This window comes from Zosterops lateralis (assembly GCF_965231275.1).
Source record: "Zosterops lateralis genome assembly, chromosome: 6".
Classification (NCBI taxonomy): Eukaryota; Metazoa; Chordata; class Aves; order Passeriformes; family Zosteropidae; genus Zosterops; species Zosterops lateralis.
Window position 1 is genome coordinate 52,171,481 of NC_139761.1, and position 13,312 is coordinate 52,184,792.

General features: G+C 41.8%; 1 protein-coding gene across 1 annotated transcript in view; it reads left to right on the forward strand.

The window, feature by feature from the left end:
* SWAP70 (switching B cell complex subunit SWAP70) overlaps nt 1-11,013 on the forward strand; it is a 34,466-nt gene extending 23,453 nt beyond the window's left edge. The window contains exons 5-12 of the mRNA XM_083864169.1: nt 415-561; nt 815-923; nt 2,153-2,334; nt 5,712-5,819; nt 7,008-7,174; nt 7,940-8,138; nt 9,481-9,577; nt 9,901-11,013. Coding sequence (XP_083720295.1) covers nt 415-561; nt 815-923; nt 2,153-2,334; nt 5,712-5,819; nt 7,008-7,174; nt 7,940-8,138; nt 9,481-9,577; nt 9,901-10,010 — 1,119 coding nt within the window. The 3' untranslated portion in view covers nt 10,011-11,013. The remainder of the gene's footprint in view (nt 1-414; nt 562-814; nt 924-2,152; nt 2,335-5,711; nt 5,820-7,007; nt 7,175-7,939; nt 8,139-9,480; nt 9,578-9,900) is intronic.
* The last annotated feature ends 2,299 nt before the right edge of the window (nt 11,014-13,312 follow it).

Consider the following 13,312-nt stretch of genomic DNA (forward strand, 5'->3'; position numbering starts at 1 on the left):
TTAAATATGCTACAGCACATTTATTTTCTTTTTTTCTTTTTTTAAGAAACACATTTGCTTATATCAAAAACTGTGATAAATGAAAGCTATTGCAGAAAAATGTTCCTTGGTCTCCTTTTCAAATTCTTCATCCTCTTAATCTGGAATATTTTGAGTATACTTTCTGTATGGCTTGTTCATAGCTTATGTTGATGTTGCTGTTCGAGTTTCATCTGTGATTTGACTTTTTTTTTTTTTGAAGTTAAATGTCAGACAAAAGTTTATGTAAGTATTTGGGGAATATCATTACAGAAATGGAAGGTACAGCTGAAATACTGGCTAACTTTCAAAGTATTTGGGGCTGTGTGTGCTCTCTGAACCAAAAGACCAGATGGTTCAGCAGAAGCATTTCAGCTGATCTGTTGCTTTTAACAGGGGTACATGCTGAAAAAAGGTCACAAACGGAAAAATTGGATGGAACGATGGTTTGTACTAAAACCCAATATTATTTCCTACTATGTAAGTGAAGATTTAAAGGACAAGAAGGGAGACATCATACTGGATGGCAACTGTTGTGTAGAGGTAAAACCATTTCAAAAACTATGTATGTCTCTAAAGATCAGAATTAATCCTTTTTTGTGTGGGATTGAGTCCTGGTATCTTCTAAAAGAGCTTTTTTTACTTCACATGACACCAGTTCATGAACACCCTTTTAATGAAGGCTCTTAGTGCTGGTGTTTGTATCTCTGTGACACATAACTGCATAGATGCTGCTTGACTTTAGAATTTAGATTTCAGTGTTAGCAAAGCTAATCTTTATGGTTACCCATTCTAGGCCTTGCCTGACAAAGATGGAAAGAAATGCCTGTTTCTCATAAAATGCCTTGATAAAACCTTTGAGATCAGTGCCTCTGACAAAAAGAAGAAGCAGGAATGGATTCAAGGTGAGGTTTCAAAAATACTAGTTACATGAAAGTTAAGGTTAGTGGAATTCTTACAGCAGTGTTTTACTCACATTTGAAATTCTTGGTCTTTTGATTTTTGATATCTCTTTTGGGCACATGGATCTTTAAGGGGTGTGAGACTCAGGAAGAACTAAGGATCCATGTAAGGGAAATCGGTTTTTGTCATGTAAGTGCCTCAATTCAGGCAGCCATAGCCAAAATGAAATGGTTATTATTGTTGTGTTTTTTTATTGACTGTACTTCTAGGGATGGGGAAGGGAAGCAACACTGTAAATCATTGCCTTTGGGGAGAAAAGGAAAGCTTGTTCATTTTGGCACTGTAAAATACTGGCTTTGGTTTTACAGTTTTGCTTGAAGTGGTATGGTTTGGTGAGCTGAGGATAAAGCTGGGAATTAGGGCTTGCTTTTCTATTCTCACTGTAAGGGTATTCCTCCTGTGAGACCTTCCCAGATATGTGATGGGTACATCCATCTGCAGAGTGAGGTAGAAGCCTGTGCAAAGCTGTTACCAATGCCGTTGAAGAATGTGCAGCAGTTAAATATTTGGAGCTGTGGGCTTTCATTTGTACTTCCCTCTTTACCTGCAGCATGTGTTTTATTGCACAAAAGTCAGGTGTTTGAATAGTTCAAAAGGAGATATTTTTTCATGGTTGTGTTATATGAATAAAATACCAAAATCATCTGTTACTCCTCGGCTTTGCTGTCTTAAATATTTTGTCACTGCATGTAAGTGAATGAGAGCTACTGTCTTATGGAGAGCAAGTTTTCCCTTGGAGTATCTATAAGAATACAGTGTTTAAGGCTGGCTCTAGGGAGGATAGGTAACACCTTACTCCTTGGTTAGTCACTGAGTCCAGCTAGTAAGAAATCCTGAAGTGTTGGGGTTTTTTCTTGCAGCTGGGCATATAAGTGACTCATATGTCTCTAGCCTTTTAAAAGTCAATATTGGAATTGACCTAATGCAGTGGAATTGCCAGACCTTATCCCTGTGGCATGCAGCCAATACTAAGAGGCATCTTTCGCTTCTGGTTTGTGTTGACAGCCAGCCTGATGAGAATTAGGACAACTGACAGCAGTGCTTTCTGATTTAAGAATGTATCTAAAAATCCCCAACCCAGGAGCCAGCACAGCACTGCAAGTTACTTCCCAAAGTCTCCCCAGAAAGCTCAGCATTCCCCTTCATGGTGTTCCCTTCCTGTCCCCTGCAGCCATCCAGAGCACAGTGAACCTGCTGCGGGCGGGGAGCCCTCCTCCCCACAAGGAAGCGCGGCAGAAACGGAAGGAGCTGCGCCAGAAGCTGCTGGCTGAGCAGGAGGAGCTGGAGAGGCAGATGAAGGAGCTGCAGGCAGCCAACGAGAACAAACAGAAGGAGCTGGAGACTGTGAGGAAGGTGGGATTGGGAGCTGCCAGGCTTCCAGCCTAGAGCTCAGTCCCTGTGGTTGAACTGGGCTTCTTGGAGTGGAACTGAGCATCTCTGTCCTGTTCAGGCACATTGAGCAGACTCCTCCAGAGGAGCTGCACTTGTTTTAAGCCCCTGTACTGAACAGGGGATTGTCAGGCTGGTGAAGAACTTGCCAGCTCTGTGGATGGTGTCTGAGGACAGGAGAGGCCAATATTTTCAGTTGCTTTTGGGTTTTTGGTTTTCCTATCCTGTCAGACACATCTGTCAAACCTGGGGCTTTCCATGAAGATTTTCTTCTACAGTTTACCCAAGTTTTGTTACATTATTTATATGTTTATGGGAACTGTTCGTTTCACACAGATGTCATTTCTATAATTTCTGTCTTTCAAAACAAAAGATGTGGCTTTTCTTGCTGTGAGAGCTTTTAGTGTGGAGTGTGCCTTGAAAACTGCTTAGAACCCAATATTCAAATTCAAACCCTCCCCACTTGCTCCCTTACATTTTGGCTGCTGAGTCCCTGCTGCCAGAGCGGTCCGGATCTTCCTTTGTTTACTCTACATGTCTCCACTACCTCCCTAAATTAATGTGAGTTTTATGCGTTCTCATTTAGGACAAATCTGCACCATTGCTTGAGGTTTTTTGTAAATAAAACTCACCAATTTTAGCACTTAGAAGAAACTTCAATGATCTTTGCAGATATAAATATTGGGAGGGCATTAAAGGTTTTGAGTCTAGAAAGCAAAATAATAAAAAACCCTACATTTTTAAAAGTCTTGTCGTTGTCACAATTTGTGGCAAGGAGAAATTTGTCTTTTTTAAAATTAATCTTACACTGACAGTCCTCAGGTAGGTGTTATTCTGTTCGCCTTAAACAGAGTCTGACAGTGGAAAATCATTTTTAAATTTGATTCTGGCACCTGTAGTCTATTACGTGTTTAAGATTCAGAATGCAAAATAGACAATAAAGGGTCGTCTATGTTACCTCCTACTAGTAAGTAATGTACCTGTTAACAGAAATCATAAGGTTGGATTTCTGCATTGTTTACTTCATGGAAAAATATTTAGGGGGGAAGACAACATGAGAGCAACCCTAAAGGAGTGGTAGGATGTTGACAGGCTCCAGTTTCCTAAAAATCATAATGGGTAAACTAAAGAGAGTTGTGGCCATAAACATCTCTTGAAGTGGGCTGGATTAAAATGATTTCTCAAGGAAAGTATCTCAGGCTCTGACATTAACTACTGCACTTTGCCTAGGTGGAACTACAGGGGAGGTACATTGTTGGAGGAACTGAAAGTGTTTCATTAGTTAGAAAAATGTTCTTCAAGGAAAAGGCTTTGTAAATGCTCCAGGAAACTGGATTGTTCTGGGAGGCTTAGAGGTTGATTTGCCTCTGATGGCAGTGAGCCACCATTTCTGCAGCATCTGCCAAAGTGCACTTTGGGACTGCTTTGTATTCTGGTAGCTCCTGCAGTAGAGTATTTCAAAAGAATAAATGCTTTTGTCTAAAATAGATTTTTTTTCATATTTTTTAATGGAACTTTGACATGTGCACATTGAACAGAGAGGAAGGTAAGTTTTTCCTTGTGTGAGAGCATGCACAAGACGTGTGCACCCTTTCTGTTTCAGTTTGGGGTCTTGCATGGCCTTTGGAGACTCTGTGCTGTCTGACACCTGCTGGAATGGTGTGTTCCTGTTGACTCCCCCCTCAACACTTGTGGCTTTTCCCTGAAGTGCACAGTTCCCAGTAACCTTACCTGCTAGGAGCAGCTTTGGTGGATTCAGCAGGAAGTTGCTGATACTGAGTGGACAAAGATCATTTTCTTGTTGAGCTCTCTGGCAATAGCCTGGCACCCGCCCTTGCCCGTGACTCTGCACGTTCGCCCTCTCAGCTCAGTATTGGCAATGTTTGTTTAATTTCAAAGCCAGGAAGGAAATCTAGAGGAGATTTCACTTAAATAGGCATATTGCATTTGACTACAATTACATGCTTTTGAATGTCCTGGCAGAGGAAGAATGCTGCCTCTAGAACACTGGCATCATTTAAGCCTTGCAAAGGAGAGCAGTTCTGTGCTATGTTCTGCAACATAAACCCAGAAACCTGAGCCTTCTTCACTTCTTCCCATCTGTTTCAGACCAGAGGGATACTACAAGCAGGTGAAAGAGTGAAAAGTTTTAGCTTGGCAGTTGTAGTCATTGGGGCATCTCATTGGCTCATCTAGGTTGGTGAAGGAGGATGGTTTAGATGTGGTACCTTCAGGAGCATGACAGAACCACAGAAAGGTTTGGTTTGGAAGGGACCTTAAAGATCATCCAGCCCCAGTCCCCCTGCTGTGGGCAGAGACACCTTCTCCTACACCAGCTTGCTCAAAGCCCCATCCAACCTGGCCATGAACACTTTTAGGGATGAGGCATCCAGAGCTTGTCTGGACAGCCTGTCCCAGTGTCACCTCCTCTGGGCTTGGTGCAATAGGTCCACGTCATCTTTATGTTCTACCCTACTGTTACTAAAGATCTGTGGAAACAATTTCCACAGCCCAGCATATTAAAAAAGAAGCATCAGATAAGTTTCTTAGGAAAAAATTGTGAAAGAGTGGTTTTGTTTTTAGTACTGATAAAGTTTAGGCTGATGCTTGAAGATTTCTAACCTTGCGGGGATTGAAATCCTGATGAAAAGAAAAACTGAGCACTGTCTTTATTTGCAAAATCAAGATGCAACAAAAGTAAGATAAGATGCAAGAAGGTGGAAAGGTACCAGCAGCTGTTTCCCAGGCCTTAGCTAATGTTCCTTCTAATTTCAAGTGATGATTATGGACCAGGAATTTACTTACCTTACTTGGCAGTTTAGGGGATGTTAGAAGGATGATTCACGATAGCATAATCACTTATTCTAGTCAAACTTCGTAGCACTTCTGCTTTCCCATTGCAATTCAGTGCTTCTCATTTCTGTTTCTGTATGAGCTCTGTGCGTGCTGGCATGTTTTCCCTGCTGGAAGTCCTATGCAGTCCTGCCTGAAATATAGTTTTTCATAATAAAAATGGGATAGTTTTCTATCCTGTTGAGGTAGAGGAGGAAATACAGTGATTTCTATCACTTGAGCAAAGCAGGACTCAGAGGAAACTTGGACATAGTTTCATTGGTAAATTTAAAATTGTCTTGCAAACAATCAAGATAGAAAATTATATTCAAAAGCTGTGAGTAGTCTCAGACATTAAAAAACCCAAACTGGTGCTTTTGAAGGCTTCTTCCATTTTTGTTACAACCAAAAATTGTTAAATAAGGTTCCATTCCCTCAAAATTACTTCGTTTTGACAAATTGGTTTTTTCCTTCTTTTCTTCCCCTTAACCACCACCCTTCTCTTCCAGCAACTGGAAGCAGCAGCTGCTCGTGCTGCTGAGGAGGAGAAGAAAAGACTTCAGACTCAAGTTGAATTACAAGATCGCTTCAGTTTGGAGCTGGAGAGAGAAAAAATGGTGAGTAGTGCACGAGGAGTTTTGCTGCTATTACACATAGGGAGCCATGTGTTCAGCAAGGGCTTCCTTCACAGACAGCTACCGAAAGGATTCCACAGATTTTACAGGAGGCTGGAGAACAGAATATGTGTTGCATTTATTTGAGATGTAGGAATAAAATATTTTTACTGGTGAATTCAAATACTGGAACAGCTTGGCTACAATTTGTACGGCATTCAAAGTTTAAATATTATTGGAAGATTGGGAAAAAATTAGACTATTTGAAGGATAAATGTAGACTGAGCTTCTCCTTGCAGTTTTCAGAGATGGAGAGCCTGAGGCCAGTACTTTCTGTATGAATAAGCAAAATGAATCAGGCATAATCAAAATGCATTTTACATGTTCCTAGAAGTATTGCTTTTTTATGCAGTGTGTTCTTCTACAATTATATACACACACAAATATAAAAAATAAAGAAATATTGTTGCTTTACAATAAAACTCTTACTATTCAGCTACACTGAGGAATTCCCCAAAGAACTGGTTTGTAGTCTTCAAGGGCTTTGTCAGGTTGTTCTGTTAGTCTGGGAAAAAAAGTAGAAAAAGCGATGTGATGGGACATCTCAGAACATTAATGCATGGAGTGCTGCTTTTTATGGGCTGAGCATGAATTGCTGAATACAATCCCTTTCTGGGTCACTGGGATTTGGGTCAGCTGAGGGGAGCAGGCTGCAGACCAATGGGGCAGGACATGCCAACCTCCTTTGCTGTTTTCCAGCCCTTTATCCATCCTGTGCTGTCATCCAGAGACATAAGTGTGTGAGATACACTGCTGCCAAGGGGGGAGTGAAAACAGTGCCATTAAAGCAGCCTGACCTTCATGTCTGGCCTCTCTACAACACTTCTCTTCCTTCAGTTGTGTATCTGTAAACTAAGCAACAAGATCAAGCTGACTGAAATTAGGTTTGAACCCCTGTAGAAATTCTATGCTGTAGAAAGTAGGTCAATATAAGTAGTGTTATTATTTATTTTTTTAATGCTCTTAGTTCCACATCTGCAGATCTACCCTCAATTTTATCAGTTCTGCTCTGCAGTCAGCAGGAAAAGGTTTGTCTCTGAAAACATGGCCTGAGGGAAACCTAGCAATTCCTTTAAAAATTGGAAACCTGAGTTGAATGGTAGCTCATGTGTCCCAAATTTATGCTGCTAGGTAAGACAAAAGATGGAAGAGCAGGTTGCTCAGAAATCGTCTGAACTGGAACAGTATTTACAAAGAGTACGTGAACTGGAAGAAATGTATAAACAGCTACAGGAAGCATTGGAGGATGAGAAACAGGCACGTCAGGATGAGGAGACTGTGAGGAAACTTCAGGCCAGGTATGGCTATGACCAGGTGGAAAAGTGTTTCAGTTCCCCCTGCCAGTAGTGAGTACCTGTGCCCTGCTGCTAATGACTGCTTGCCTCTTGGAATGGGGAGCTACCTTCAAGTCCAAACACGGGACAGATTTTATTTTTCCTTAAGATATGGGGACTGAGGCTGCTGTTTATGATTTTTAAAATATGTCTGATTAGCCTTTAGCAGAGGGCATGCTCAGCAGTTTTGGAAAAGCCGGTGCAGTTATTTTTCCATCATGCACGTGTTGTGCATGTCAGCACATGAAAAACTGAGATCACTCTGTACAAGCTTTTCAGCTGTTTATTTTACAAAGCAGTAACTGTAAAAATTACTTTCTGCTGTATTTTATCACAGGTTTAAACTGTAATGATAAAGGGTTAAATTTCTTCTTACAGGGGCTTTGTGGAGTGTGGTTTTTTTTCTTCATATACTCAGTCCTCCTAAGACAATGAAGATAACTTATGCATGCCTGTTTCTTCTGGGGCTCTGTGTTGTGTATTTGCATTATTGACTACATTTTCTGAATAGCCTTTTGTAGCAGTCAGACTGCATGCATTGCTGGCATGACACTGAAGGCAAGCCAACAAACAATAACTTTTACCCTGCTTCCCAAGCTTTTTTTTAAATAATATTCTCTTTCCCTTAAAAAAAAAAAAAAAAAAAAAAAAAAAAAAAAGTTAATTTGGCTTCCCTGCAAGGATACAACTTATGTTAAAGTGCAGTTAATGTCACAATCCCCATTGCAGATTGCTGGAAGAGGAGACAGCAAAGAGAGCTGAACTGGAGAAATGGCATTTGCAGCAGCAACAGACCATTCAGATGACAGAAGCAGAGAAGCAAGAGCTGGAAAACCAGAGAATGATGAAGGAAGAGGCTCTTCAAGTGGCCATGCAGCAACTGAAACAACTTGAATTGGAAAGGAAGGAGGCCCTTGAGCAGTATGAGGTGAGCTGCTTTGCTCATCAACCTTTCATCCTTATCCATAGATTGAATTTGAAGTTCTTCAATATTACAATTCTTTAAGGATTACTATGGCACAAAAGTTATAATAAGAGGTAGATAGTTGGTTGTTTTTGGTTTTTTTTCTAGTTTTTACTTGGTTTCTAGACCAGTAGATATATTTGAAGAAGAGGATCTGTGTCAGACACACCTCTGAACCTCTTTTATTTATTTTTGTCACAATTTGCATGCAGGCCAGCTTAGTCACATCCTGAAATACTCTGTGTGCATTTGTCTTCTGCTGCAGACTTACTTCATGTGCCATACCTGGGTGCATTTTGCTTCCTAGTTAGTAATTCTTCCAGTGCTTTGATGATGTCATGGCACAGTATTGTCTTTCAACAGATGAAAAGCCAATGTGTTACTGTAGGCACCTACTCCTCAAAAATGTATTTAAGCACTGAATGGAAGTCAAGGATAGGTCAGAATTAGCTCAGATTCTCAATGTGCAGAAGTGCCTCATGTCCCAGATGCCAGGCCTGCTCTCTGCCCTGCTGAGTGTTTTTGGGAAGGTCAGTAATTGTTTATGGAAGAAATAAGAGCCAGAATCCAGCCAGTACAGAGGCTGAAGTGTTGCACGCTTTCCAGGGCTAGAGAGGTGTTGATCCTGCATTTGTTTAGGTTAGGAAAGAAAGGCTGGCTGGGTTTGTGCTTAGCAGGGGAGGGTGTTTATGGGGTGAGCTCTGAAGGACAAGCCAGGGAGCTGTCTTGCCTGGCACAGAACACAAATGCTGCACTCATTGCAAGCAAGGGCCCAGCTGGGGTAGTTGTGGCTGCTTTACAACTTCCCAGGGTGGTGTTACATCTCACACCACCACAAGATTGCTTCTGGCTAGTACTTGGCTCTTCTTTAGGTGACATCTCAGGCTCTTTTGTATGGGAAGCATCGTTTACTACTGCAAAGGAATTGCTGAATACAATAGACCTATAAAACCACACAGAAAAAAAAATCCACAAAAGAATTATTTTGGAAATAATGAAACATTCCAGCCTTCTATTTGGAATTGCCCAAAAGACCAGTCTAGGCTGAAAAATGAAGACTAGCTTCATTACACAGCTACAGAATCTTGTAAAATCTTGTTATTTTGGGATTATTGTCAAAAAGTTTGACAACTTTATTTTTTGGGAGGGGAGTGGTAACTAAATTACTTAGGATAGTTCCACACTAAACAGAGGGCTGGGGGAATTAGCATGGTTCTTCTGGCTTTTGGTTTAAAAGGTGTTGTATCTTTTTATATAAACAGAGTAAAGCTGTTCTGGTTTTCAAGTGGGCTCTGTCTTATTTCAGGAGGTTAAGAAGAAATTGGAAACAGCAGCTAATAACACCAAGAGTTGGAAAGATAAAGTAGCTCATCATGAGGGATTGATTCGACTAATAGAGCCAGGTGAGCTATCAACAGAGGAGTTAAAAAAAAAATGTATTTATTCTGTCTCATGCACTTGCATCACCTGGTGACTTACTGAAGTGTGCCTTTTCCTACAGTTTGCTGGTTTCACAGCAGCCTATAAATATCACCCTTTTTGACAACTGCTGATGGGAACTTTCAAGTCTTTACCTCTATTGGCTCTACTGTAATGATTTTATTATCATTATTATTTTTTTCTTTTGTGTTTAAAACAAAGCAAGGATCAGCCTGAAAATTGTATTGCAGGTGTGTGATGCCCCTGTCAGAACTGCCTGTCTCAAGTATTGCTCTCTGTCTTCCAGGCTCCAAGAATCCTCACTTAATCACAAACTGGGGGCCAGCTGCCTTCACTGAAGCTGAACTGGAGGAGAGAGAAAGGAGCTGGAAAGGGAAGAAAGCCACTTCAGAGTGATGGTGGCAGCTGACACGTGGCCTGGAACAGGAGCCCACCTCCCCTTGCTCTGTTTTGCACAGAGCAGCCTCTCGCTTACAAAGTTTAGTTTGCTCAGCAGGTTGGGCCTTTCTGCTCATGAAATGCTGTTTAGCACGCTGGAGGGTCTGCTCAGAGCTCAGCCATTACAGTGGGTGGTGTCTGACAGGATGTGCTGTTTTCCCTCACTTTTCCAAGACTTTGCAACTGAAATTTTGTATTGAAATGTAGCTTGTGACAGAGTTGTTCCTGTACTAGCCTGTAACAATCTGACTGCAGCTAACCAGTCAGGCAGCATCACTTCCATTCCAGAAAGTGAGGGAAGCAGTTGAACTGAACTGCTGGTTCAGTTTAGTATAATTTCAACCCAGGATAAATCAGTCCTGGGGGTTGTGTCCAACTCTGAGATGGAGCATTACCCTTCCTTCCTCCTTTTACTTTTGCTCTGTCCCTCTGTTGCTCTCTGCACAGTGCTTAGTGCTCAGACACATTCCCTTGGCAAGGGGGGCTGGCATCACTGGGTGCCTGCTGCCTGCTTGGATTTGATGTCCTGTTTCCCTTTGCAGGAATCCAAACAAAAGAACTGGAGATAGGCATGTAGAAAATGCTGCTGTAGGACATTTGGAAAAAGTAGTTGTGCAAGACAGTTTTTTGTATTCATACTTGAGAAGTGCTAAATAAAGCCTTGAGAGTTCTCTTCATAGTTTAAAAGATGAAGTTTTGGCTCACAGGTTTCTGAAGCAGATGAATAGAAGGTGGTAGCACACACAGGGCATATATCCTCTCTGTCAAGGCTGTGTTTGTGTAAGAAATCTGATTATAACATCGCACCATTTTTAGATGTAGCACTTTTGTCTTACTTTTAATTGGAGGCCAGTTTTAAAAAAGGTAAGAATATTTTTTTTTTAAATAAAAAATGATAAATGTGTAGTTATACTGTTTAGAGAGAAAAAAAAACGTAATTCCTGTCAACGAAATAACATCAGTCTTTCTAGTACCAAGGCTTTCCAAAGAGCCTGTTGTGCCTTATCATTATCTTTGGGGACAAAGCCAGTTATTTCTGTTTCTGTAGGGAAAAGGAACAAGGCTGTGACTTTGCTTTGCAGATCTCCCACACCAGCGTTGCTCAGTAAAACAGGATTCCTGCCAACTTGTACAGACATTTGGAGATGCCCCCCTCGAGGAGCAGGTGCCCACTGGTGTGAGGCTTGTGAGCAGCTTTGGCTGTACCCTGGCCATCCATCCCTCACCTGCTTGTTAGTTCAGCTACATGTTAAATTATTTGTAGTAAATAATAAATGAATTTTTTCAGGAGGATAAGCAGTGCCTTGGTGTGCAGCACTGTGGGTCTTGGAAAAGCAGAAGCTGTATAGAAGTGGTGTCCAGATTTGGAAGTCATAAATAGCATTTTAATTGCCTATTAACTAAGACTCACTCAAATACTGAATCTTCTCAGACATTTATTCTCTGGTTATATTTTTATACTAATTGAAATCTTTAATGTTTCAGTAAATGGAGTGTTGATTAGAATGGCAGGAAAATCCAGGATCTTCCTATTTATACTCACTGTACAGGAAAACAGTAGTTCCTTAAACTTGATAACAAGGCATTTTTTAAATTGATCACGTTTACAGAAGCAATGTGAATAAAAAACCCAACCACATGTAATAGAATTACTAATGTACACAAGGTTAAACTTTGCTAAAGGAGCTGGAACAGTATTTATAACTACCAAACATTTTATGTGGAGAGCAGAAGGGGTATTGGGGCTAAACTTGTTTAATTTTTCTAACAGTCTTTATTTTGGACAACAGTTTTTTAAGAACACCAAATGATGCATGTTTTCATATTTTTTATTCTTTAGAAATGGCTGTTTAATAAAGTAATATAAAGTCATTTACACTTTGGAATTAATGGGTGTCTTATTGCCTGGGGTTTTTTTGGCCTATTGGAGTTCAAAATCCAGTGACTGTTGTGTGGAAGGAGTTTAATGGTCAGATCAATGGGTTGTGAAAGGCATAATAAAGGCAGTGGTCACACGATAACATAAATTGACTTTGTTTTAGCAGCACTCCTGCTCTTAAATGTTTGTATTCAGTTCTCCTTGCTGCAGCCTGAGACCAGGGCTGGGCAGGTTCAGCAAGGGAGCTGTTGGGACAGGCACACAGCAGCTCCTCATAACGTGTCAGCCATGTCTGTCTGTCTGTCTGTCTGGCTGTCTGGGGTCAGCACTTACTCACTGTCAGAAGAGGAAATGAGACAAGGTTCCTTTTAGCTTCATTGTCCCTGCTTGCTCTGACGAATTAAGAAAGCTTTGTGTGGAGCTTTGCTCAGTAAAGCTGGGGGGAGTGGTTGGCTTAAAAATTAAACTATTTGCATGTTGAGCAAAAATACCACTTGAGAATGAGCCCCTTGGAGCGACACTGAGCAGCATCCAAAGGGAGCACAGGGCTGTGAGCCACCAGCAGTCATGGATCAGGGAGCATGGAAATCTGTATCCTGGTGCTGTCATTTCTGCTGGGGCCAAGGGTTACTGCTCTCCTATTCCCACAGACCGACCAGCCTGCTCATGGTGAGGTTATCCCCACTGAACTGTGGGATTTAGGGATGCCACTGCTCTGCCCACGAAGCCCTAACTACATCTCAGGCCCAGGGAAAGCTGTGGCTGCTGTTCCTGAACACCTGGCAGAACCCCCTGGAGGGCTCAGCCCACTTGTTCTGTCTGCCAGATTGAGGTTTCATTTACCTGCTGCTGTGGAACAGTCCTGCAAACCACAACCCCCATACTGTGCTGTTCCCTCTAAAAACAGGATGGGGGGTGGTTTGGGTTTTTTGTTTTTGCCCTGTGCCCATTTTATGGAGCTGATTTATGAGCCTTGCTCACTGGATCACACGTCCCCAAACTGTAACAGTCTGGCTTCCAGAAGCTCATGTTACTGCTGCTTCACTGTCCTGCATGAGCAGCCACAAAAGCCAAGCCTCTGGGGGGGAAAGGAGCAGTGTCTGGGGACAGAATCTGTGTCCTGGGGTGGGGAGGCCCAGCCCCAAAAGAAGCACCTGTTTGACCCTGTTAATGGCAGGGCATTGGAAGCAGGTGATCATTAAGGGCCCTTCCAGCTCAGTGGAATCCTGTGGCTCAGTCATGCAGGACCCCTGGAACAGGAGCTGCACCATTCCTCCCAGTAAAAGTGAACAGAAAACAACTGCTCCGATTTTTATCTCAAATATGTAAAGCAGTTACGAAAACACTTTCGAGCAAACCAGTGCAGGGCCGGGAAAGGGGA